The 24,616-nt window shown below is 40.5% G+C and overlaps 1 protein-coding gene and 3 non-coding genes across 4 annotated transcripts; all 4 read right to left on the bottom strand.

The window, feature by feature from the left end:
• Positions 1–20,542: 20,542 nt before the first annotated feature.
• On the bottom strand, positions 20,543–23,282 carry RPS12 (ribosomal protein S12). The gene is made up of 6 exons (XM_066248419.1): positions 23,141–23,282; positions 22,941–22,991; positions 22,655–22,771; positions 21,554–21,656; positions 21,037–21,138; positions 20,543–20,632 (listed from the first exon to the last, which is right to left on the bottom strand). Exons 2-6 carry the CDS (start codon positions 22,952–22,954, stop codon positions 20,570–20,572), a joined length of 399 nt encoding a protein of 132 aa, XP_066104516.1. The 5' UTR covers positions 22,955–22,991; positions 23,141–23,282; the 3' UTR covers positions 20,543–20,569.
• Positions 20,756–20,886, bottom strand: LOC136316536 (small nucleolar RNA SNORA33). Its single transcript, XR_010727765.1, has one exon. It is a non-coding gene; the product is annotated as a small nucleolar RNA SNORA33 (small nucleolar RNA).
• On the bottom strand, positions 21,214–21,293 carry LOC136316541 (small nucleolar RNA SNORD100). The gene has a single exon (XR_010727769.1). It is a non-coding gene; the product is annotated as a small nucleolar RNA SNORD100 (small nucleolar RNA).
• LOC136316521 (small nucleolar RNA SNORD101) lies at positions 22,359–22,432 on the bottom strand. Its single transcript, XR_010727751.1, has one exon. It is a non-coding gene; the product is annotated as a small nucleolar RNA SNORD101 (small nucleolar RNA).
• Positions 23,283–24,616: the final 1,334 nt, after the last annotated feature.

Below are 24,616 nucleotides of genomic sequence, written 5' to 3'. Positions count from 1 at the left end.
AAATTTTAGTAATTCAACTTAAAATGGAATTCTTTAATATGCCATTTCATAAATACATAAAGACGATGGTAATGACTCTCCTTCTGGGCAGAAGTCTTCCTGTTCATTCAGCTGGAGCATTGGGCTTTTCACGCTCTGTCATCTGTACTTTTGCTCAGGTTGGAAATGGCCAACAAAAAGCAGGATTCAAATTAGAAATAAGCACTAACGTGACAACATAAACATCTTGTTTGTATTTTTACACACACAAGTTACAATGGCTCTCCTTACTGTTTCTCCAAGCCCTGATGACTTGTTTTGTAATCAATCCCTTCATTAAACTCTGTTCAGTTAGCCAATGTGAGTGTACCATTTATTTCCTTCTGGGACCAGACTGGTAAAAGGACATAGAGTATTCTCATAATAATTTTAGGGAGCTAAAGAAGATTGGGGAGATTGCAGACTGTTCTGTGGAGTTTGTACAGAAACACAAAGACAAACCTGAGGAGACTCAAGTTCTAACACAAGTGCTTAGTGGAGAGCACAAATTAAGAACTTCTTGTTACACCTTTAGGGATAGACCCAAAAGATGTTTGAAATCACAGTAATTAACTCATAGTAAAAAGATACTCAACTTATCTCTTTGATAGGTTTAATAATTGGCTATTAATAGACTATTGTTAATTAATAGATCCCAATCAGTTAAATAAGCAAAAGCTAACACTGAGAACAAAAGTGTGAATTTGTTAATATCCAGGTGGTTTGTGCTCACTTTTCAGTAGATTAATTTTTATTTATTCATTTAACGGATGCTTGCATTTTCAATATGCAAAGCCCTCTGTTAGGTGCTGCACAAAGTTAAGATAACAAACGACAATAACTTATTCTTCATGTCAAATCGGTGAGCGCATATTCCCAAATAAAGTGCAAGATCAATGCACACACATTTGAAAAACCATGGCTATTGATCCCCTGAGCACCCAGCCTGCTGCTGTGTCCATCACAGGTGAATGTCAGATTTTTCTCCCGAAAGTACCTCTAGCACTGAGAATTGATATATAAATCCTTCCTCCATTCTGCAGCACCTCAGGTTTATTTGTTTTCCCTTCTGTTTATTTTGGTTTCTTCCGGCTGCATTAAGTGCCCTATCATTTACCCCCCACAGACGCCTTCCCCTTGGGAGCTATTCTGACAGGGGTGGACTGGCGATGGCCTATTCGTTAACCCTATTTTACAAACCAGTATCATGAAAAAGTGAATCATTATCATCACCTTTCCATGAACATTTAACTGGCTGGAGCTTAATATGGAGGAAAAGGCATCACCAATCTGTAAACTTCTCCAAAATATATCCTAATTCAATTTCCTATCTTTGTGATGATCAGCATGGACTTGGACCACCTGACAGCATCCTGCTTCATACTTGATCTGCAGATGTCTAGTTCCAGTGCGTACCCGTGTTTGCTCTCCGCTGGGCACTTTGCGTTAGAACTTCCATCTCCTCGGGTTTGTCTTTGTGTTTCCGTGCAAACCACACAGAACGGTCTGCCATCTCCCCAGTCTTCTTTAGCTCCATAAAATTATTGTTAGAATACTCTATGCTCTTCTATCAGTCTGGGTCCCAGCAAGAAATAAATGGCACAGTCACATTGGATAACTGAGCAGAGTTTAATAAAGGGATTCATAACAAAAAAAGTAATTAGGGTTTGGAGAAACAGTAAGGAATAATATAGGATCCCAGGAGTAGCAATAGCAGTAAGGAATAATATAGGATCCCAGGAGTAGCAATAGCAGTAAGGAATAATATAGGATCCCAGGAGTAGCAATAGCAGAAAGCTGTTACTACATGTGGAGAGATAGAGACTGCCCTATCATTTATAGGAGCAGAGTGAACCAACATGGAAACCCAGACTAAACAGCCAGCCTTCCCGCCTCCCGCTCTGCTGTTGCCTCTCATTGGTAGAACACAGCGATGCTCACGAACACAGTTCATTCAGGGTTGTCTCTCTACGAACCTGAGGAATAGATACAGATGAGCAAATAGAAACCGTTGAGCACAAGTCTGAGATGATGTTAAGATTTGGAGGGAAAAATAGTGCTAACATTTTCCAGCCTATCACCTTTCTTTTTCTCTTTCTGAAAAACTCCAACTTCCGGTTCCACTTGCAATCGATCACCATACGTCATCTAACAACTGCTCCTGCTGGTTTCTATCTTCTATCCAAACTTTTCTTCTCAAATGAGGACACGTCCCACCTTGCTAATCCATTAGGCCCCATGAACACAAAGTTTTTAAATACAACAGATTTCCCTGGGAGTTGTACAGCAGGAATCAACTTAAAACTGAAGTATCGCTACCCTTAAAGTTTACTTCTATTTCTTTTTTTTTTTCTTTCTTTCTTTTTTTTTTTAATTTTCTGAAGCTGGAAACGGGGAGGCAGTCAGACAGACTCCCGCATGCATCCAATTAGGATCACCCGGCACGCCCACCAGGGGCTGACGCTCTGCCCACCAGGGGGCGATGCTCTGCCCATCCGGGGCGTCGCTCTGTCGCAACCAGAGCCACTCTAGCGCCTGGGGCAGAGGCCAAGGAGCCATCCCCAGCGCCCGGGCCATCTTTTTGCTCCAATGGAGCCTCAGCTGCGGGAGGGGAAGAGAGAGACAGAGAGGAAGGAGGGGGGGGTGGAGAAGCAAATGGGCGCTTCTCCTGTGTGCCCTGGCCGGGAATCAAACCCAGGACTCCTGCACGCCAGGCTGACGCTCTACCACTGAGCCAACCGGCCAGGGCTAGTTTACTTCTATTTCTTAAACAGGAAACTTATAAGAATTTTTGTTCTCCCAAAGCTCCAGCATGGCAACATTTCTTGCTTCCTTTAACATTATGTCCCAAACTTACTGATTCTTGGACTGCAAAAAAAAAATCCCTCATACTCAGTTACCATAGTAGGTATCTAGTTGAGTCAGCATAGCATCCTCATTTTCTTTCGGGGAAATGTGCCTTTCCAACACTGTAACATGGAGTTTGAGTACTAGCTGCTATATTTTTAAGGACCACCCTCCTCTTGTCATAGGAATTGGTCCAGAGGTGAGGAATTGACCCAAGCTGGCCCAAGCATTCTGCTCCACTCCTCCAATTAGTCCCCTGACACAAGAGGGCTCATCAAATCCCATCCCTGGAAATTTTAAATTTGGGACAAAAGAGACTAACTCAGTTACTTTCTGGTCATCAGTGTGTTGCCCTGAGCCTGAGAAATCTAGTGGATATAATTTCTGTCAGCAGGGAGGAGTCCAATAAAAAGGAAGAGGACTTCATCGGTCCTTGTTTTCACATGCTTCCTCTCACAGGAAGGAAGCTTTTACACATGGATTGCCCTTCCCCTGGAAGACTCTTTTCTTCTCTTGGCTGATCAAACATCGCTTCTTCTTCTTCCATATCTCAGTTCAAACATCACTTCTTCCTAAAGTCCTCACTTACTTCATTTATAAAAATTAAAATCAAATTGTAGCAGAGGAAGACATATAATATGTAAATAAGTAATTTAAAAATAGGGTGTCACATGGCAATAATTGGTATAGGGGCAAATTAAAGAAGAAAGTGGAAAAGAGAGAAAGGAGTCCTAATGTGGAAAGTAGTTTCTACTTTAAATATGGAGGTCAAGGGAATTCCTTCTGAAGAGAAATCTGAGGAGATGAAAGAGCAAGATTAGCAGATGCATAAGGGAATGCCATTCCATGCAGAAAAAAAAACAGGAAATGCAAAGGTCCTGAGGCAGGAGTATGCTTGGTTTTGTCAAAGAACGGGAAGAAGGCCAGTGTGGCTAAAGTAAAATAAATGTGGGCAGAAAAGTGGAAGAAAGATCATAGAGGTAGCAGAGTCGGATTATGTAGAGCCTTGTATGTAGATGAAAGAACTGGCTTTTACTCTGAGTTAGATTGGAAATCCACTGGAGGTTTGGAGCAGAACAGTAAAATGACCTAATTGAAGTTTTAGAGAAATACTGTGACTGCTGTTTGGGAGAACAGACTGTTAGGAGCCAATGGTGACAAGAGGACCCTGGTTAGAAAGCAACTGCCGTGACCTAGGTGGGAGGTAAGAGTGATTTAGACCAGAATGGAATCAATGAAGGTGGAAAGAGATCACCACAAGTGGACTCTATCTTGAAGGTAGAAATACAAGAATCTGCTGACAGAATCGATTGTGTGTAGAAGAGAAAGATAGGAGGCAAGGATGACTTCCAAGTTTTCGGCTTAAGCAATTAAGAGCTTAGAGTTATCATTTACTACAATGAGAAGGGATCAGGACTAGAGTACATCTTTTGAGGAAAGACCAGACGTGTGGTTGGAAGAGCCTGTTAGACATCCAAATAGAGACGTCAAGTGAGCAGTTGGGTATATGCGTTTGGAGTTCAAGGGAAAGGTCTGTGATAGAAAAATAAATTTAGAGGCCTTCTACATATATATGGATGAGACCTCCAAGGGAGTGCGGACAGAGAAGAGACCCAGGGAATAAAACCTGAGTTCTCCAATATTTCATTCAGAGACAAGATGAAGAATTGGTAATGTATGCCAATAAGGAGAAGCCAATGAAGCAGCCAAAAAACCTGAAGGGTACAGTGTGTTAGAAGACAAGTAAAGGAAGTATTTCACAGAGGAGGGAGTGGTCAATTGTCAAATGCTACTGAGAAATCTAAAAAGTTAAGAATTGAGAATGGACCATTAAATTTAACAACACGTAATTCACCAGTAACTTTAACAAGAGACATTTCAGAGCAAGTATATCTGTGAACGTCTTAGTGGAGTGGTTTCAAGATGAACTGGAAGCAGAAAGTAAGATAAGGAGTATAAATAACTGTTTTGGGGAGATTTGCTCTAACTACAAGTTGAGAAATGACAACAGTAACTGAAGGAATGTGGGACCACAGGTTTTTCCCCTTTACCCCATTCCTCTCCTGATGTCTCCTCTCGCCTCAGATCTTCACTATCTCCTTCATCCTGATTCTGGCTGCTGACCTTGCTTTATTATTTCACAGGAAAAAAAAAATAGAAACAATCAGAATAGAACGACTCCAAGTTGCCACCACAAATTCTAACCTGCTATCTGCACCCTCGTGTATTCAACATGAAACAGGTGGTTTGGTTGCCTGCATTTCTGAAATGATTTCTGGCTATATGACCGCAAGAATGGACAAGAAGGATTGTGTTAACTAGGGTTTGGGGGTTGCTAAGTGAGAATGTTGAAGGATGCTGGAGACAAAGACAAAAAAACTATAACATTAAACTGTGATTCATTCCGTTCTTTCTGACTCAGAAAGCATAAGAACTGCTGCTGTACTGTCACAGCCTGGGCCCGGGCAGCCCAAGAGCATGGCTCAGTTTGGGGACAGATGCCAAGATGATGGCAACTCTTATTAACTTTAAGGTTCTAGATATACTCAAAACAAGCAGCTTCCCTTAACCATTTATTCACTGTACATTTTTCCTCTACATATATCCAAACTTTCCCTTTCAGCCTATTGAAGTAATGGGTTATCTACTCAATAGGTAAAATAGCTTTGTTTTATTTAATTTTTTATAGCATAGCCTAAATTATAATGGGGAAAGGACTAGGTGTGTTCAGTCTGTGCCATATATGATTGCTGTCATAATTTTCAATCGTCATCTTTCCAGAATGAAGTGCCTCTTTTTCTACTTCATCATATTTGGAAGTGCTTTATCCCCAATACACAACATATGACTGTAGTTCACATTCATGTCCTTATTTTTTAAACTCCTTTTGTATAAAACATTATATTAGGCACTGCAGAGAGCATATAAAAAGAAAGTTCTCTACCTTCAAGAAACCCTTAATCAAGTATGCAGTCTAAAAGCTGATATGGACTATGGATATTAGGAGCCCGAGGAGGCAAGAAAGGGCAGGGGAAGAAGAATGCAGAATAAGGGATGAGATATCTGACCTCATTGCTCCAAGACCTAAATTGTAATTGAAAGAAAGCACAAAGGACCCAATATCAAAGAGCTTTCAAGGCAAAAGGCCTAGATTTTTAAAATATTTAAACTCATTTTGTTCCTTAGGTAAGAAAACATATTTGACAGAAATTAAAAGTAAAATGGTATGTAAATATATGCAAAAATAAATACCCTATTTGGGAATGTGCTGTTCAGAGTAACAGCTCAAAATGGCCACAACCAGGGCTCTTAATGTGCATGCCATCTGCGGAGGCACGAAGCCACAGCTGAGAGCTGAAGCCAGGGGCAGGAGTCTGAAGGGACATTTACCCCCATTGGATAGAACATTTTCTATAATCTTTCTAAATAATCTTTAGACCAGCTTCTATGAAACCTTTAGGACTGAGACATTATTAAAGTCCATGGCTATGATAACTAAACATAAAACTTTCCTGAAAGAGTTACATAAATATATTGTCTCAAGCACCATTATAACTGGAAGTTATAATCTATTCCTTAAGAGATATTTTACATTTTTTTACAGCTTTTAAAACAATATTTATATAGGTTTAGGTTTTGCAAAGAAAAAGTAATGTGATTCTATTTATATTATATATATGTTTATATATATATTTAGTTCTGTTGTGATAATCCCGTGTCATCATAATAATCACCACCACCATTTATATTCTGGACACTGGGCTAAACACGTTACACATATTATCTCAGTTAATCTTCACAAAAATACCATAAGACAGTATTAGTAATCCTATTTTGAAGGAAAAGAATTGGGATTTAGATAAACTAAATGACTTCTCTAGTGTCTCACAATTGCTAGCTGTAACTGGCACAGCCAGGATTCACACCAAGCCCTAACTATAAAGCCAGTGTAGCTGAACAACTGCCTCTCTCTACACACTTGCACATACATTATACACACACACATGTGCACATGCACATACACATATACATACACAAATATTTAAGCCACTGCATTCTCTTCTCTGAGTTATCACTTTCCAAATGTATTAATATGAAGATCATAACAACTTCCACTCACCAATGCCCAGTGGTTGCTCCTGCAAACACATCAAAGGTCTCTGTCACACCCCATTATAAAGTCACAGTATGTCAAAAGAGATGAAAATTAGTACCAGTGCTTCTGTTCACAATTATTTAACGAGGAGACCCAGCATATTAAAAACAAAAGGTGAAATGAGTTTTAAGATCAGATATTACCTTCCTACTATTTATGGAGGCCAGGATAAACTTCTGACTGTATATGATTAAACGACTATGGTTTTCATTTATTCAAACTCGCATTCAAGTCATTATTTCTGATCTAGTAACCCTGCCATATAAGCTGCCAACTGGTAGGCTAAATTTCAGCTTCACCTTTGGGTCTCTGGTGAACCCATAAAAGCTATATTTATGTATTTGTTAACCTAGGATTTTAATGAAAAAAAGAGTTAGCAAATTAATAAAATGTTCTGTTTTGCAAACAGAAGTCAAATTCATGCCATTATGAAGGGAGAAAAAAAGCGGAAAAGCTAGCATTGCCCAAAGCAGATTATATGCAGACATAAAGATATTAAACCTCTAAGGTTACTGAAAAAGAACAACAGAAATTCATATTGTAAAGGTAGGATTTAGGAAAATATCTCTAAAACAAGACTTCTGAGAATACAGAATTTTTAAATGAAGGTAAAGTTCAGAATGCAACTTTCCAATTTAAAATTAACCTTTGAGTCTTTTCCTTCTTAACCGGGGTAACAACCTAAGATAGGTAACAAGAAAACATTCTATTTAGACTTTCATTATCTCCTCTTTTTTCCTAAAGCCAATAAATTTTGATCCTCCAGGAGCTCTCTCAATAGCTCATTACATTTCCTGAAGGAAGCTAAGAAAGAACAAATTCTGTACACACACGCAACATGTATAAATTTATTTCAGCAAAACCTATCCATGCTGCACATGACAGGCTGGTATTCCTGGGAAGTTGCCCCCTCAAGGAGAGGTACCAGATTGGATACTGACAAGATGCTGAGTCCTTGAGGCCTTGAGGCCCTGGGATTAGCCCAGCTAATCTTTTCTCTCCCGCACTAACACTGCAACACAACAGTAGTAGTTCAGGTGTATATTAGACGTATTCTGTATACATTCACGGACCTAATATCTAGGCTTCTTATTCATTATTATTAAAATTTGTTTAGAAATTTAAGAAGAAATAAGAAAGATGAGTGACTAATGTTCTTAGAAAATTACTACTCTGTAAAAAAAAAAAAAATGAGAGATTAAAAATCCCACAGCTGTAGAGCCAAGTTTTTTTTTTTTTGTTAGGCATATAGAGCTTTCTGAATCCCATAAAAATCTCAACATCTGATCCATTTCACTTTTACAAGGGAAGGGGCTATTACACTGGAAAATACGCGTAAAAATCTGCAGCATTCAGAGGCATTAAACAGTTTTATTTCACATTTGTTTCCTATGTCTCCTGCTTGATAGACACACTGTAGCACCTGCCGCTATAACTCTGCTCCCAACAGCTCCCAACCTTCTCTTTTTAGAAGGGATTAGCGGGAACTTCTTCGGAACAGCTGAGTAATGCTGCCATCTCCTGCCCACTGCATAGACGGTAGTGAAAGTCCCCTCAAAAGGAACAGAAGGAAGTGACATGAGATAAAATGATGAACTACAGACTGTTGGCTTTTATAAATTTTTAGCCGGTAATTTAAAACCAACTTGATTCAACGTGACAATGCCATTAATAATTTTGTTTTAAATTTGAGGTGTTTTAGATAGCAGTTATTTTAGAGAAGTTTTAGAGTTTTTAAACATTGAATTGGTAGTTTTGATGTTTCTGAATATTGTTTTCATATGATTTAATTTCAATATCGAGTGTATACAATGTAAATATGAATAAAACTTTAAAAAGTTTAAACATAAAAAATTTTCATTGAATTTTAATATTAGCTAAAGTGTTCTCAGGAAATTGATTTCTCTCCAACAATTCCAAATTTAGAAACAGAGAAAAGCGTACATGAATAACAAAAGCTAACAAAACCAGAAATTAGTCTTCCTTTGGAATTTTACCAAAGCACAGACAAAAAAATAAGTGAAGAAACTTTTCAAAAGTATGTATTGATCTCTAAATTTCAGAACCTGAAAACCAGAAAGTTCCAGATCTTCAAAAAATAACTTTTCCTTTGCTCTCGTTATTGCTAAAAACCAATAAAACTGGTGTGTTCATGCAATTATTTCCCCCGATTTCTGAGGGTAAGGACTGCATTCTAGTCTAAGATGAGAATCCAAGTCTTATGCTTATTAGTCTTAAAGAGATCTTTAAGAGGCAAGCGTTTCTCTGCAAACATTAGCAGCATTCTGCTATCTGTATGAAGGATGAGTGATTTTTAAAAACAAAAGCCCAGTTCCCCTACTAATCAATTATAGATGGCAACATTCCTCCTTTAAAGTTATTTATGACTGCTTCTGAAAATTAAGACTAATTCATTTACTCTATTTAATGGCAAAGCAAAGCAGCTAGGTACAATTTTTTGTGTGTGTGAAATACACCCTCATTATATACTTCGAGACAGATTCTTTTCAACTCACTCCTTTCTGGACAAATAGCTCCCCCTGTCTTTAAAAACACATCCTTGGACCTGTTAGTTCACCTGTGTACTGAGGGCCCAACAAGGGTCTCTGTTGTAGATCCTCCATCTGGGAACCTCACCACTCTGCTTCCCTGTGGTTTTCCTGGATAATACGAAATACCGCTAAGTGCAGATCAGGAAAATATTGCACAAACTTGAAGTGCACAGCATTGCAAATGATGGCCTGTTTTCTGAGAGATAGTGCCTTACCTCTGTTGTCACTACTGATTGTATTATTTTCAATCAGTTGTCACTACTGTTGTATCCACTACTGTGGATAATTATGCTTATACATTTTCACTTTGTATAAATATTCTTCCACATGGTACACACGTCTGGTGGAAACCAATTAAAGTGCCATTGTTAGCTTATTTTCCACATACTGAAAAGTGTGTAGAGATTTGTAGTATGACTATGGTCCTAATCACAGAGAGATCATCTTCACCAATAAACCCACACCTATTTATAAAATATTTTTCTTCTACATATATTAAAAACAGAACATTTTAATCTTCACCAAAACCCTCTAATCACTGTTTACCTACACGCACCAAGGCTTCTGGGAGCATGTCCCAGGATCTGGGGCTCATCTTCTCAGCAGGAGGATGTGGGGATCAAATGAGATCATGTCTCGGAGCCTTCCCTCTGAAACATTTAGGTTCGAACTGCAAGTCAAGTCTGCAGTGGGAAAGTCTTTGTCTAACCTCCTGCCAAATCCTCTCTAGGCAAAAAAAAGAGCATCTTCTCCAGAAATACAGGAAGAAAGCAGGAATGTCACGTCTTGGTCAGCCTCTGTAGTTCTACTCCTAGAAAATAATACAATCAGTAGTGACAACAGAGGTAAGGCACTAGCTCTCAGAAAATAATGTACCACAGTTGCCATTAACAATTACTTCAGCTCATAGTAACACTGCCTGTGTCATTATATAGAATATTCTAACAGTATGTTTTGATTCTCTAAATTTTGTATCATATAGCAATAAGTTCCTTTGGGGAGGTGCTCATGATAGGTATTATAGAAATATATATATTTATACTAAGTGTTAAGTGGAGCCCAGAATTACATAAGAGCTCCTTCCTGGTAGACTGTCTTCAAAGGACTAAAATCAAACACTAAGAAATATGGAAATATGGAAATTGCTTAAGAGAGGATAAAAGAAACATCTATTATTCCCTTGCACAACTGTTTAACTCTTATTGTCAAAATATAAAGCAGAAATCAAGGAATCCTAGAATTACAGTGTTAAAAGGAAGATTTCAGACACTTTTCCACTCAACTCTACATAGAGGATTTGTTTGCATTGATATTTTATTTATATTTTGGGAAGACTTTTGCTTAGCTTAACAGTTTAAATAAAGCGATATATTTTATTAAATTTATTTGTTTTCCTTAAATAAGAGTTTGCCTCTGTCATCCAAATTGGCTGTTAATTTCCAAATTTGAATGCCTTACTAGGAAAATAGAGTTAAAGAGTATATATAGGTAGGATGAAATTCATTTTGCTGCTGAGAACACCTTTCATCACCCAAGTACGAGTATGGGACTGGCAATGATTATGAACATTTTCTCGTCAATAAATAATACCATTTCAGTTGAGACTGTCTGTGATCACCAGGGAAAACAACTCCTAGAGTTCTATCCAATGCAATAAAAGTAGAATCATTCAGCCAATATTCAGCTCATTTAGAGTCACCTTCAACTGAGGATTTATAACATTAAGTGATTGCTGACATTCCAAAATCAAAGGTGAATGCTGGCATGTTCTTGTTTGTCTTTTTGTTTCTGACAGAAAAAAAATAATAGCCTCAGAAATACAGCTTGTTGTTAAAATGTTACCTCCACTTGCTACAAATAACACTTACTTTCCAATTGTCATTGTGCTGGAAGGTACTTGGACCACTGGCTGGGCAGGTTGCGGTTTCGTCCAAGGTCCTGTTGTTTGATGCCCACTGCTCTGACTGCAACATAGGAGTTCCTTTGAAGACCAGCTCATTCCCTTTTCCATTTTTACTGCCATCAACAGGATAGTTTAAAAGTGTAACTGAATTTTCGCTACACTTACATCTGCCCTGCTTCTTATTACCTAGCTCTCCAGATGGCAGCAATGCTTTGAATAAGACTCGTTGCTCACGATAACATGAGGCAACAATAAAGGTAATAGTGAGTATGCTGTTTTACACCTTGATCTCAGTTATTTAAAAGTCTATGAAGAAACGTAGTTTTCTTTCCACATAGGGCTCTGAATTCCACTTCTGCACTTTAGCATCATTGTCATTTTAATGTTTATTTTTAGAGTAAAATTTCTAGACGTTTTACGTGACTGAAATTTGGAACATAAAATTTTGAACTGGATGACTTTATTTCAAAATGCAAGTTATGAGTGAGGACAGAAAAGGGTTTCATTTCTTCTTAAAAATTATACATATATTCCTTCCTGAAATAAGAGCATAACTTGCATCACTTTATGATCCACATGTGGGTAAATACCTCCCAGTAAGCCACAACATGCATCCATTTAGCAAAACATCTGCTGACCCCTGAAACTTCAGCAAGTATATCCAGCATCAAATCTAAAAGACAGAGTTTTAAATTTGTAGCATTTCTATGTTAATACTTTATTTTCCCCTTATGGATCTCATATTTATTTTTTTTATGTGCATTTTGCTCCTTTTAACTTGGTGGCAGCACTGTGAAATATCACAGGCCTTTAACTCTGTATTTTTCTCTAACAAGCCAACCAGGTACAAACGGGATTTTTATATTCGTTTGTAAATTTTAGTTGAGGGCAACAGAGAGAAGGAAAAATAAAAAGACAAATACGACATTTGTGTAAGGTTTAATTCACATCACTCGTACAATACTGTGCTGTTGGCATGTGTCTCGATAAATAGGCTTCAAAAAGAAATTATTGCAGTGTAAAAATAGTTTCCCTGAATTCACGTGCTTTTTACTATTCCCAGGTCTCAAAATGGCTTTTAAAATTATTTTTTCAGACTCTTGGAGCTATGTACCCCATATTGTGATAGGGTACATTTCTCTGCCCTGCTCCCCAGAGTGGTGTTGGAGTGAGGGGAGCTAAGACAGCTTGGCACCATTCTAGTCTAAAAGAGGCCCAATTTGAGAGTTTCACTTTGTTGCCAGAAAAAAAAGGAACATGAGAAATCAAAGTGTCAAAAGAGGCTGAGGAGTTTAAGCTTAAGACGAAAGCTCACACGTTAACTAACCAGCTAATAAAATAATAAATAAATAAATAAATAGGCAGATCAAATCTATACATCCAGTAAAATATTCGAGTGCCCACAACACCAAGCTGGACACCAGAGCTACAGCCTGGAACAACGGAAGTGCTTGCGTGCAGCTACTCTGCCGAGATGATCGTTTCCAAAGCGCATCTGTTTCCTTAATACTCTCCAAGTTATGCTCATCTGCCAGAACAGGCCTCCTCTGACACCTTTTGGTCTTCAGGTAGTTCCAGGCAAATTTTCAGTACAGTAAAAGAGAAAGGGGCCCAACAAAAACATGCAATCCACTGTCACAGCTCAAAACCTTGTCTCCCAGGAATATGTCCGAGTTTCAATTTCCTAGTTGTGAATTAAGTAACCTCAGCTGACAGCCTACCAAAGCACATGAGGCGAAACGACCTCACCAGCTAGGGGTGGTGGATTCTGCAATATCAAGGCGTAAAGCAACCTGAAATCATACACTAAAGCCTGACGATATTTAAGGGATGGGAGAAGAATCTTTTCCTAAGGGCAGCCTGCTGCTTCTTATCTCAGCCTGTTTTCCACTCCTCAGACACCAGCTTCGTACTGCCCTCTGCTGGCCAGGGTCTGAATTCACTCTTTTTAAACTGTTCTTTTTTTATGAATTATTTAATTTTACTAGAAAAATAAATTCATTTGTTCACAGAACATAACATTTTTTAAAACTTTTATATTAATGCGACTTTAAATTAACTCCAATAATATCCTGCCATATAATTTCATTTCTTTAATTTAAAATGTTTTCCTATGACAAAAGCAATATATGTTGATTAAAGAAAAACAAGCAAAAAGGAAACCAAAATAGCCACCTTTCCGGAAACAACCATTAAAACTTGATGTGTATTCTTCAAACCACTCTCTTCTCTGCCAGCATGCACCCTTATATTGCTTTTTAAAAAAAAAAAATGGGGTCCTATTGTACATGTTATTAATATTGTTTTTAAAAGACTTGTATTAACAAATACCCTTCTATACTGTCCATTTTTATCACATCATAATTTCCTTATGATTACACAATCATTCTCTTTATTTTATTTATTTATTTATTTTGTATTTTTCTGAAGCTGGAAACGGGGAGAGACAGTCAGACAGACTCCCGCATGCGCCCGACCGGGATCCACCCGGCACGCCCACCAGGGGCGACGCTCTGCCCACCAGGGGGCGATGCTCTGCCCCTCTGGGGGGTTGCTCTGCCGCGACCAGAGCCACTCTAGCGCCTGGGGCAGAGGCCAAGGAGCCATCCCCAGCGCCCGGGCCATCTTTGCTCCAATGGAGCCTTGGCTGCGGGAGGGGAAGAGAGAGACAGAGAGGAAGGAGGGGATGGGGGTGGAGAAGCAAATGGGCGCTTCTCCTATGTGCCCTGGCTGGGAATCAAACCCAGGCCCCCCACACGCCAGGCCGACGCTCTACCGCTGAGCCAACCGGCCAGGGCCAATCATTCTCTTTAAATCAAGAAAAGTTTGACTAACAGCCCTGTGATAAATATACTTATAGCTATAACCACTCTGTTTTCCATAATTGGTGAATAAATGTGTTGTCTTAACTATTAGGCTTCTGAATTGATGCTTTAGTTTTTCTCTCCCTTTATCAAAAATGCAAGAGTAACAGAACCTGCTGGTTTGGCAGGACCACAGAATAATCACCAGGCCTCCAACCTTCAGTTTCACAACTCAGTTCATTTCATACAGAAAGAAGGAACTTGAAAGAGAATGAGTTTCGATCTATAAAAGCACCTTTCTGGCACACTCCTTTTCCAAAGCCAATTTGCTGTGGAAACCAAAATGTGAACGCAAACGGGGTGATGAAGACAGCGAATGCGGAGCAAAAGAATAAAGGAGAGAAGTACCAGTACTCATAAGGATGTTTCCTGTTAACTATGTAGGTCAGAGTTTAGAAAATAGCCCCTTTAGTGTAGGTAAAGAAAACTTAGGATCATTCTCCTAACCCATTTCCATGACTTTTCAAGCAGAAGCCAGATTGTAATGCAACTTTAACCAGTCAGACTATGATTAGGCTCTAGGTTTTAGAGAAAAAGCTTATCAAAACATCTCGCTTGAGCCCTGGCCAGATAGCTCGGTTCAGTGGTGGGATTCAAATAATTTAACAACTGGTTGTCTGCCCTAATGACCTTTTTAAGTACAAAAAAACCCAACATACCGAAAGGTAGTTTGTTATTTCATGCATTTAATACTTGAATAAGAAAATAAAAGAGGTACACAAAACTAAATTATAAGTTTTAAAGTATTAATGAAAAAATGTTAAATAATACCTGACAAAAAACCATAAAACTGTTAAGATATTTCCATATTGCTTATTGACTGGCGTCCTCACTTGCAATTTTTTTCACCTATGGATGGAATGAACATTATTATGGGTGCATAGAATATGCTGTTGCACAGATGAATGTTAAAAAAGAGTAAGGAACATAAATTTGTGATTTCCACATTGGGCGGCTGCCCAGGCACCCACCTTACAGAGAACCCTATTTACACATGCCATTTTAACGGTAGGTTCACAGAACTCAACAAAAACTTAGGTTTTAGTTCTGCTAAACTGGTGAGAACCGACTGAATCCCACCACTGGCTTGGTTGGTTACAGCATCATCCCAAAGTACTGAGGTTGCCAGTTCAATCCTCTGTCAGGGCACGTACAGGAACAGATTGATGTTCCTGTCTCTCTCTCTCCCTTCCTCTCTCTCTAAAACCAATAAAATAAACAAGCAAAAAAATCTCGATTGCTAAAGAAGTTTCAATTTAGGTCTGCTTATGCAATTTGAAGTGTAACCCAAGTATTCATGATCTTTTTGTGCCTGGGGTGGCTGAAGTCCCAGTCCTGCCGATGTGTCGACACAGACGACTCTATGGGTGCCATTTTTCCAACAGGGTCAGATGATGCTTTTTAGTGATTTTTATTTTGTAATTTTTTTTCACTTACAGTTTACATTAAATATTATTTTGTATTAGTTTTAGGTGTACAGCACAGTGGTTAGTCAATCACATATTTTACAAAGTAGTTCCCATTATGTCAAGTACTCACCTGGCACCACACAGCTATCACCATATTATTAACTGTTCCCTATGCTGTACTTTACATCCTCATGACTACTTTGTGCCTATCAATTTGCACTCCTAAATCCCTTCACCTATTTCACCCAGCCCACCAAAGCAATAATGTATTTTTTAATTAAGGTATATACATATTTTGTTTGCTTTGATAATGGTAATTACTGCACACTTAATAGACTACAGTGTAAACATGACTTTTATATGGACTGGGAGACCAAAACATTCATGTGACTCGCTTTATTGTGAACCAAACTGGCTGTATGTCCGAGATATACCTGTTTTTACATAGCCCAAGTCCTATACAGCTGATCACCCTCTGTAAGATTAATCTTCGGTCTTTACCTTGTTGACCCCTTTGTCCCCAGCACTTGGCCACCACTGAGACAGTCTTCACCTAACAGGTTCTCTATGGAAGAATGGGAGAGCCTCACAGCCTTTCTATGGGCACCTCCTTAGCCCAGTCATGATGCCTCCATTGCTCTTGCAGGAAGGAACTTATTGCCAGAAAGCTCTGGTCTTCTGGCTTGTAATTGAGCTCAGGATCCTGGCTGGCAAGAGTGTCCTACCCCTCTCAGCCATCAGCCTGCTCCATCATGAGCCTGGGAATAGTGAAAGCTGTGATCCGTTCCTTGGTTCAAGATCCTACCCTTGCTTCTGAGTCGCAAGAGGCATCACAAGTTGCTTTGTGTTCAACGCATTCCTTGAGCCCAACTCCATGTGCATTCCTCCAAAATGGGGAGGAGGGGGAGAGCCAAGGTTAGTCTTTAGTAATTCTAAGGTTTCTACTCTTCCAGTTTATTACCTCTGAATATAAAATTGTTCAACTGCCTCAACACTCCAGTTAAACAGACAACACATGTTTTAAGATATCACCATTGCCTGACCTGTGGTGGCGCAGTGGATAAAGCATCGACCTGGAAATGCTGAGGTTGCCGGTTCAAAACCCTGGGCTTGCCTGGTCAAGGCACATATGGGAGTTGATGCTTCCTGCTCCCCCCCCCCCCTTCTCTCTCCCCATCTCTCTCTCCTTTCTAAAATGAATTAAAAAAAAAAAAAAAACTAAGCAAAAAAAAAAAAAAAAGATATCACCATTGTAATACTGGTGATATCATTATGTGGCCAGGTAGGTTCACATTGGATTCGGGCAGACAGAAAAACTGTGAAGCTGGAAAGCCTTGGGCCATTCCATTTAATCAAGTCTCACAGTGGTGGACAAGCACACAGCCAGGGGAAACTGCAATTCAGGCAAACAAACAGCAAAATGGCCCCTCACAGCGGCAGGCAGGCACTGCGCGCATCCATAATCCCCCGAGCGCAGCACCCATAGCCTTATACAGGCCACACACACGGGGCGCTGCCACCTGCTCACAATCTAATCCCGCAAAGGGCTTGCAGTGGGTAAACCAGTGAGCAAGCCTAACACAGCTGTCCGAAAACGATTAACACACCCTTCTTGTATTTCTTTCTATGTATGCCTTTGCTCATTTTTTTTTAAAGCAGTTAAAGTGGCTTAATAAAATGTTTATATGAATCTTAAGAAAATTAATACCAGGCCCCCCCCAAAAAACAGGAAGTGGAATATTTGGCTTGGAGCACAAGTCTCATTGTCCACGGGAGCAAGAAAACCGGTACCAAGTACGGATTTGGCTCAGCTTTACCTTATTTGGGGCACAAGCGTGATGTCCTCAACAGGATCGTTAAGTGCACACAGCAACTGGTTTCATTTATCTACTTTCCCCAATAAAAGACGGAACCGTCTGCGTCTGTCCTAGCACTGCAGCTTGTGTTGGCCCCCTGTAAACCAGGGGGTCCCATCTAAGCTACAGAGAAGTCACAACTAGGAGTTCTATTACAGCTGGACTTGGAAGGATGAGATTGCCAGGTAAAAAAGGTACTTCAAGGGGAAGCAGGAGCTAACAGGTGAAGTCATGCAGACAGACGGGCAACATGACTTTATTTCCTACAACCAAAAGCAGTGTGGATGAATCAAGTGAGCAGTGACTCGGCGTGAAGTCACTTGGGAAGCTATTGCAATCTCCTGGATGAGTCTTGTCAGGTGTAACAACGTAGAGAAAAGCGGTGAGGGTGCCCGAGGACTGTGGCTTGGGAAACCGGAAGTAACACATTGGATATAAGCACTTGCTCAGCAGCTCTAACCAGAAAGCTGTTTTCAAGGGAAACATTTACTTGGAGACATAAAGTTTGAGGTGCAAGTGGCTGTTCACACAGATGTTCAGTACTTATCAAAGCCAAAACAAAGAAACCACAGGAATCCAGAGTGGAAGCTATGGTAGAACTATGTCCCAGGAAGGTGTCGAGAAACAAGGACGTCAGCTGAACTCTGGAACTATTATAATGGAAAGGGACAGAGGACTGGGGAAGATGAATGGAGTCAAGAGCTGTTGGGCAGCTGTATGGCTTGCTTGCTGGTTTACCCGCTGCAAGCCCTTTGCCTGATTGGTGCGTGAGCACGTGGCAGCACCACGTGTGTATGGCCTATAGGCTTTGGGTGCTTGTGCTCAGGGGGATTGCGCACGCACGGATTGCCTGCCCGCCACTGTGAGGGGCTATTTCACTGCTTGCTTGAGATGCAGTTTCCCCTGCTTGTGTGCTTGTCTGCTGTTGAGGGACTTTAAACGAAATGGCCTAACCCTTTCCGGTTCCGCAGGTTTTCTGCTGTCTACCCAAATCCAATGAGAACCTGTCTGGCCTCAGCCACCAGCATTCCAACAGCAAAGTGTGGACTAAACAATTTTAGAGGAAAAGGCAGTTTACTAGCTATTATATTTGACCTTCGAGGTATTGGTGACAATGTTTTAGCAGAGAAAAGAAATTGAGGACAGATTATCTTGCAGACTGATTCTGAAGAGCATAGTACTGAAAGGTAGGGACGAGGGTGGGAAATTCCTTTTGAGACACCAATGCTGGTGTAACTGGAAGTTATCTGAAAGCTTACTTAGTCCCCAGCCCTAATCTCAATAAGGTGCCATTGAGTGAAAGAAATGGAAATGCACTTTGAATACCAAAAAATAGGTATTTTCCCCACCTTGCCTAAAACTGCAGAATTTCCTATAAAAAGTGAATTGTTGTACAACGTATATGGTTTTTGCTACTGCGTCAAAAGCTTCAACAATGCCATATATAGAACGTTTCAACAGATCCTCATGTAAACAAACTAGAATTTACTGTTTTCCTTATAAAACCAAATAGCTCAGGTAGCAGATAACCCCAGATGACACCATCCAGGGACCCCTATCCACAAGCTTTGTAAACCACATTAGCTCTGGAGCAGGGGTCGGGAACCTATGGCTTGCGAGCTAGATGTGGTTTTTTTATTTTAATGGGGTGACATTGATAAATCAGGGTACATGTTTGGGACTTTTGATGGCTGCATCTGGCTTGCAGACAAATCTTTAAAAAAATGTTAAAAATGTAAACATTCTCATGTATTACAATCCATTCATTTCCTACCACTCATGTTCATGGTTGCGGGTGGCTGGAGCCAATCACAGCTGTCCTCTGGGACACCAAATTTTAACTGGATGTGTCAAGTACATGGGTAGTTGTATGGCTTTCACGGAATTACATTTTTAAATATGTAGCGTTCCCGGCCCCTGCTCTAGAGCTTATACTTGAGGCCACTCCAGCAGTGGGTACCATGCTGAGAACCTTTAGTCGTAGTGGATTACTAGGGGTTTAAAGGCAGATTTTGGGAAAAGGTTTAAACCTGCAAATTCAAGATTTAAAAAGAAACCAAACTCCGCTTCAGTGTCTGTCCTGTCTACCAAGACTGGCCAACTATAGAAATACCAAGTTACCATGTTGGTGATTTACCAGGAATTCAATTACCAGTCTTTCATTACTCTTAAACAGGTTCAACATTTCATACCCAACTTTTATCCAAAAATACATGTCATCATCACTTCTAAGACTCCTATGGACCACAGCAGTGTTTAAACTGCTGGTCTGTGCAAGTTAACCATCCTCACGTTGTATAAAGATTATAAATCCAATAATCTTGGTTGAATTCACTTCCACTTGGGCTAATTTCTGCCTTAGCAGTCCTCAAAACTAATCCTATTTTTACCAGTCCCAAGTATAGACTGAAAACCACTGGATCAGACTAGAGTACATTTAAGTGCATCTTCTGTTTGTCACACTTGTCACCGTAAACAATGTCCTTTCCCAATGGGCATGTCCATAAGCACCCCTTCCCACCATACTTTCTGGTGCCCCACAGATGATTTCCAATCCTGCCCTCTTTTGATCTGCTGTTTTTGTCTTAATCTACCTCCTGTCCAGCTTGCAAGATTCTTACCTTTTTAACAACCACATTTGACTAGCTTTGGACAAATTCTCCAGGTTCAAGGCTGGGCAAATCAGTTAGTCAATGCCCACCCCAAAAAACCCTGGCTACCACAAATATTGCTTAGACTGTCCCATTTCAACGAGCAACACTGAAGTTATGTACTGGTTAGGACAGCAAGCTACCGTTTAGAAACCCAAGAGGGAATTAATATTAATAGTATGCTTCCAGTTATTTTCCAACCATTACCATTATCCTTTGTCCCTCACTAACAGGGATCTTATTTTACTTATCCCCACCCCACACCCAAAGACACAAAAACCAGAGATGAGAAACAAAACCCAAGTTTATTTGTTCATTTCTTGCATTTGAAGTACTCCTCGATGACATCCTTTGCCTGAGATTCTTTGCCATAGTCCTAAAAAATAAAAGTCAAATAGTTTTTTCTCACTAACATTTAGAAATTCCAAGTCGTCAGCACTAGTTATAATGAAGCTTTAAAATTAGCTCGTCTTATGAAAACGGTTACACTATTAAAATGCCTTATAGCCATTTTCAGGGACCTTAATGACTTTAATCGTCTTTAAGGCTCGTAACATGGCTTTACTATTGCCAGCTCTCTCCAAATTTCTGCAGAAACACATTCAGGTAAGCAGATTCATTGGCTGGCTTGAATCATGGATTCTTTTTCTTTTCTAAAAGGCAGAAAGCTCTCTCAATCTATCAAAATTCATATTTTTTCTTTTCAGGAGCTCTTGATTTAACATTTTAGATTTAGTATGCTTCCTGAACACAACCTTCACCCCAGGAGAAATGACTTACCTTAACTACCACACAACTGCAGCCAACCACTTTGCGGGGTTTTCCCTCTCGGTCAATTTTACAGAGGCCTACCCATTCCCCTAGCTTCTTGTTGTCGTCAACCTATTGGGGAAATTTTAAATATCACGTTAGTAGGCATCAGTGCGACTACACTGACAACAGATCAACCTATAAGGTACTGTAGTCAGATAATAGGGTGACATGGCAGTTTCCTCACAGCAGTTCAGTAGAGGGAGCCAGTTGTCATCATGCACAGCACCAAGGTCCCTATAGATACAGCACTGTTTTCTTCTATACCAACACCAAAACTAGCATTTAGCACCAGAGGAAAACAGTGGCTTCTATAACCACCTTTAGGTAGCCAACATCAAATTTATGTGATGTTTACTGTATCTGCAGAAAGCAGTCAGATCAACACTACAAAATTTGCTCAGGTGTGACAAAATCACTCCACAGAGCATTACTCCTGACACACTGGCTCATAGTTCAGATAAATCAAATTCATCGGGTAACATACCTTAATTAGGTTGATCTGGTGTTCAGCACAAAGGGCCTCCACCAACTTGACATACATAGGCTCATCACAGTTGGATGCAAGTACACAAAGGTGGGCTTGGCGCCTGAAATGCAAACCCAACAGTAAAAGCTAAACTTCAGACCTACATCCACAATCTCACTTGACAAGGGAGCTGTCTTTGCACTGGCTACACCAGTAAAACGCTCCCAGCATATCCACTGGTTCTAGTGAATGCTGCTTCAGTTTGAGAAACCTGTTACATGTTACACATTTTCATTCAATTCATCTAAATAAACGCCCAAGTGTTCAGTGATCCTTAAAATGAAGCTTATGCAGGGGAACTGTTTACTGAACAGTTTACCACTTTGTAGCCAAAACAAAAATATACAGATGTGCACCTGACATATGATTTCACTTACATGTAGAACCTAATAAACAGAACAAACTAAACACAGTAACAGATATGAGAACAGACCGACAGCCAATGGGTCTACACACCTGTTTACTGATGTAAACAGGTACCAGGCTTAGAAACCCTGAAAATGAATGCATTTAAATTCTCCTCAAAGTTAACACACCCAGTATTGCCAATGTAACCCAAAAACTGAACTGAATGTATTTACAGACTCCATATTCACATTTCTAAAACGGCCATTTCATTTACTAAAATCATGTAAAACTCCAGATGCTTCGGCAATGAACTCGAAATTCCATTAAGTTAACTAGATGGTTTAAAAAGTTTTGCAAATTATGTACTACAGAAGGTTTGTCCTAGACACAGTGAAATTAGCCCCACAAACTACAGGTTTGTCAGACTGCTACGTTTCACTCATTCGAGGAGTGAAGGGGTATCCGACAACTTGAGTCATCATTCAAAACTGTAGTTGTCCTCGATGAACCCAGCGCTCACCCCCACTCCAAACAAACCCACGAGCTTCAGGTGGGCCATAGAAATCTGAGTTCTGGTACCTTTTCCTAGGTTTCCTGTCGAACGGATGCCATTCAGAACTTTTGGGCTAACACCGTGAACTTCAGCTTCCTTCCCTCGGCTGCAGTTTTGCTCCGGTTCCAAACCCACAGTATTGAGATTGATACACGTACTTGTCTAAGGCTTTGGCAGCTTCACGAATTCCGCGGGCTAGGCCATCGTGGATGAGGGCGGTCTTCAGCACCTCTTGTAAAGCAGTATAAACGTCCATTACACCTCCAGCAGCAATGCTGAAATGTAACAAATAAAAGACGATTAAAAAAAAAAAATCTCCCGCAAACCACCTAACGCCTTGGACTCGGCATCGTCGGACAGGTACGCTTAAGGCGCCCAGGCTGACCCAGAGCCCGCGCTGCTGGCCCGCGCCTATCCGCACCACGATCCCGGCCCTGGGCTCACCCTTCCTCGGCCATGGCGGTGGGTTATGGGTGGAGCCGAATCTTGAAAGCACTGTAACACAAAAGAAAAGGAAAAGAAAAAGGACACTGGTTGACTACAGGCTTAAGGTGAGACCCTGGAACTTAAGGCCAAACCCAGCAGAAAAAGACACCTAACCATGCACGCTCCATTGTCCGCCACCCTCGTCTCTCTCAACTTACCCCAACACTCCGCCTCCGCGCAGCTCCGCGGCGGCAGGGAAAGAGACCTCCCGCGGCCGCATGACGGTATTTAAGCGTCTCCCAGGACCCCTATGCGCATGTGCACTCCTTTCCTTGAAAGAGGTGTCTCTTGTAGTGCCTGTCGAGAATTTCTGTTTCCGGATCGAGGCTGTTGAGACAAGAATACTGCCACTCCTTGAGCTCTTCTGTGCCCATCGCTGCGACGAGAAACAGGCACTAACGCGGGCAGCCTCACATTGTCCTTTCCCCGCCGGGGGCGTGGCCTGCGGAGGCCCAGGAGCATGTTCTACGGAACGCGGGACTGGTGGAGGGTACTTGTGGGCTTGATCTTGAAAGACCCCTAGATCAGTGGCTTCGTCAGAACTCCCGTTTTAACCCCTTACCGCATCGTATTGTCATTCTTGTCAACCCTATAATTGCCTGCCTGGAGGGCACACGCTCTTATAAGACACTCTGGATGTCCACGAATGTTCTGTGGGTGATCGTCCTCCGTGTGCGTGCGTGTTCATTAAACGAAAACCAACTTGGGTTTTCACGACTTCTGAACGCATGGCAAATTCCACTTTCCCGGCGATGGTTAATTAAGTGCAATCTTCAGCCAGGTCGTTGGTTCCGGTTTCTCAATGTACTTGGTCCTACGTGAAGTTCTTTTTATCACGCCGAATTGTCCCGAGTCCGTTATCCAGCGCAAATGCGGATTCAATAGGTGCATATCACACACCTACAATGCAGTCGACACAGGGATGGAATCTGTAAATATCGCAGGAAAACGTAGTGTTGGAGAAATCCAGCATTAATTTCGCCACCCAGGACTGGCGAAGTTAGGAGTGGAATCCGAGACCACTAAACTCTGGCTTTCCCCGGAAGCAAAATTTTAAATTTTGCAAAGATGGGCTATTCCTCCACCCACATTTTCAACTCAAGTACATGAAAGACAGACTAATTTAATCGGTAGTTGGTTTTTTTTTTTTTTCCCCTTTGGTTTTAACTTCGTCTCCTAACAAGTCGCCAAGCCAGTCAGTAACTGTTAGGCGTTTGATAGGTGCCAACTCTGGGTACACTGAACAGCGAACAGTTAAATGTCAGAGTGAGCGCCCTAAAGAAAATAAAAAACGGATAACGATAGGGTGAGAGGCCGAAATAACCAGAATAGAAGTATACTAGAATTTTAATAAGTTGTTTCAGTTCATGTTTAGTTTTTTTTTAACGCTTTCAAATTTTCATGTTGCAAAAGTGGTGAATTTACTTCTTTCCATTTATAACTCATCCTAAAAAAGTGTCCACTTAATTAGTTGTTCAATGGTTTTAAAAAAGCTGCAGAGTTTATAAAAATGAGAAGATTTCTTCCTGCCACTCTCATGCTTGTGGTGGGATTAAGATTTGAGCCAAATAATAGACTATCTAACGACCACAAGAGGCACAAAGTGGCATGGGGTTGAAAAGAGGGGAAGATGT

This window comes from Saccopteryx bilineata, chromosome 12 (assembly GCF_036850765.1).
Source record: "Saccopteryx bilineata isolate mSacBil1 chromosome 12, mSacBil1_pri_phased_curated, whole genome shotgun sequence".
Classification (NCBI taxonomy): domain Eukaryota; kingdom Metazoa; phylum Chordata; class Mammalia; order Chiroptera; family Emballonuridae; genus Saccopteryx; species Saccopteryx bilineata.
Note: the sequence above shows the minus strand (reverse complement) of the source record. Positions and strands in the feature narration are given on the sequence as shown.

Coding starts and splice junctions, on each gene's coding strand:
- RPS12 (XM_066248419.1), bottom strand. Junction 21,657..22,654: donor GCTGCCAAAGCCTTAGACAA/GTACGTGTATCA, acceptor TTTGCATTTCAG/GCGCCAAGCCCACCTTTGTG. Junction 20,633..21,036: donor GCAGTTGTGTGGTAGTTAAG/GTAAGTCATTTC, acceptor TTTATTTTTTAG/GACTATGGCAAAGAATCTCA.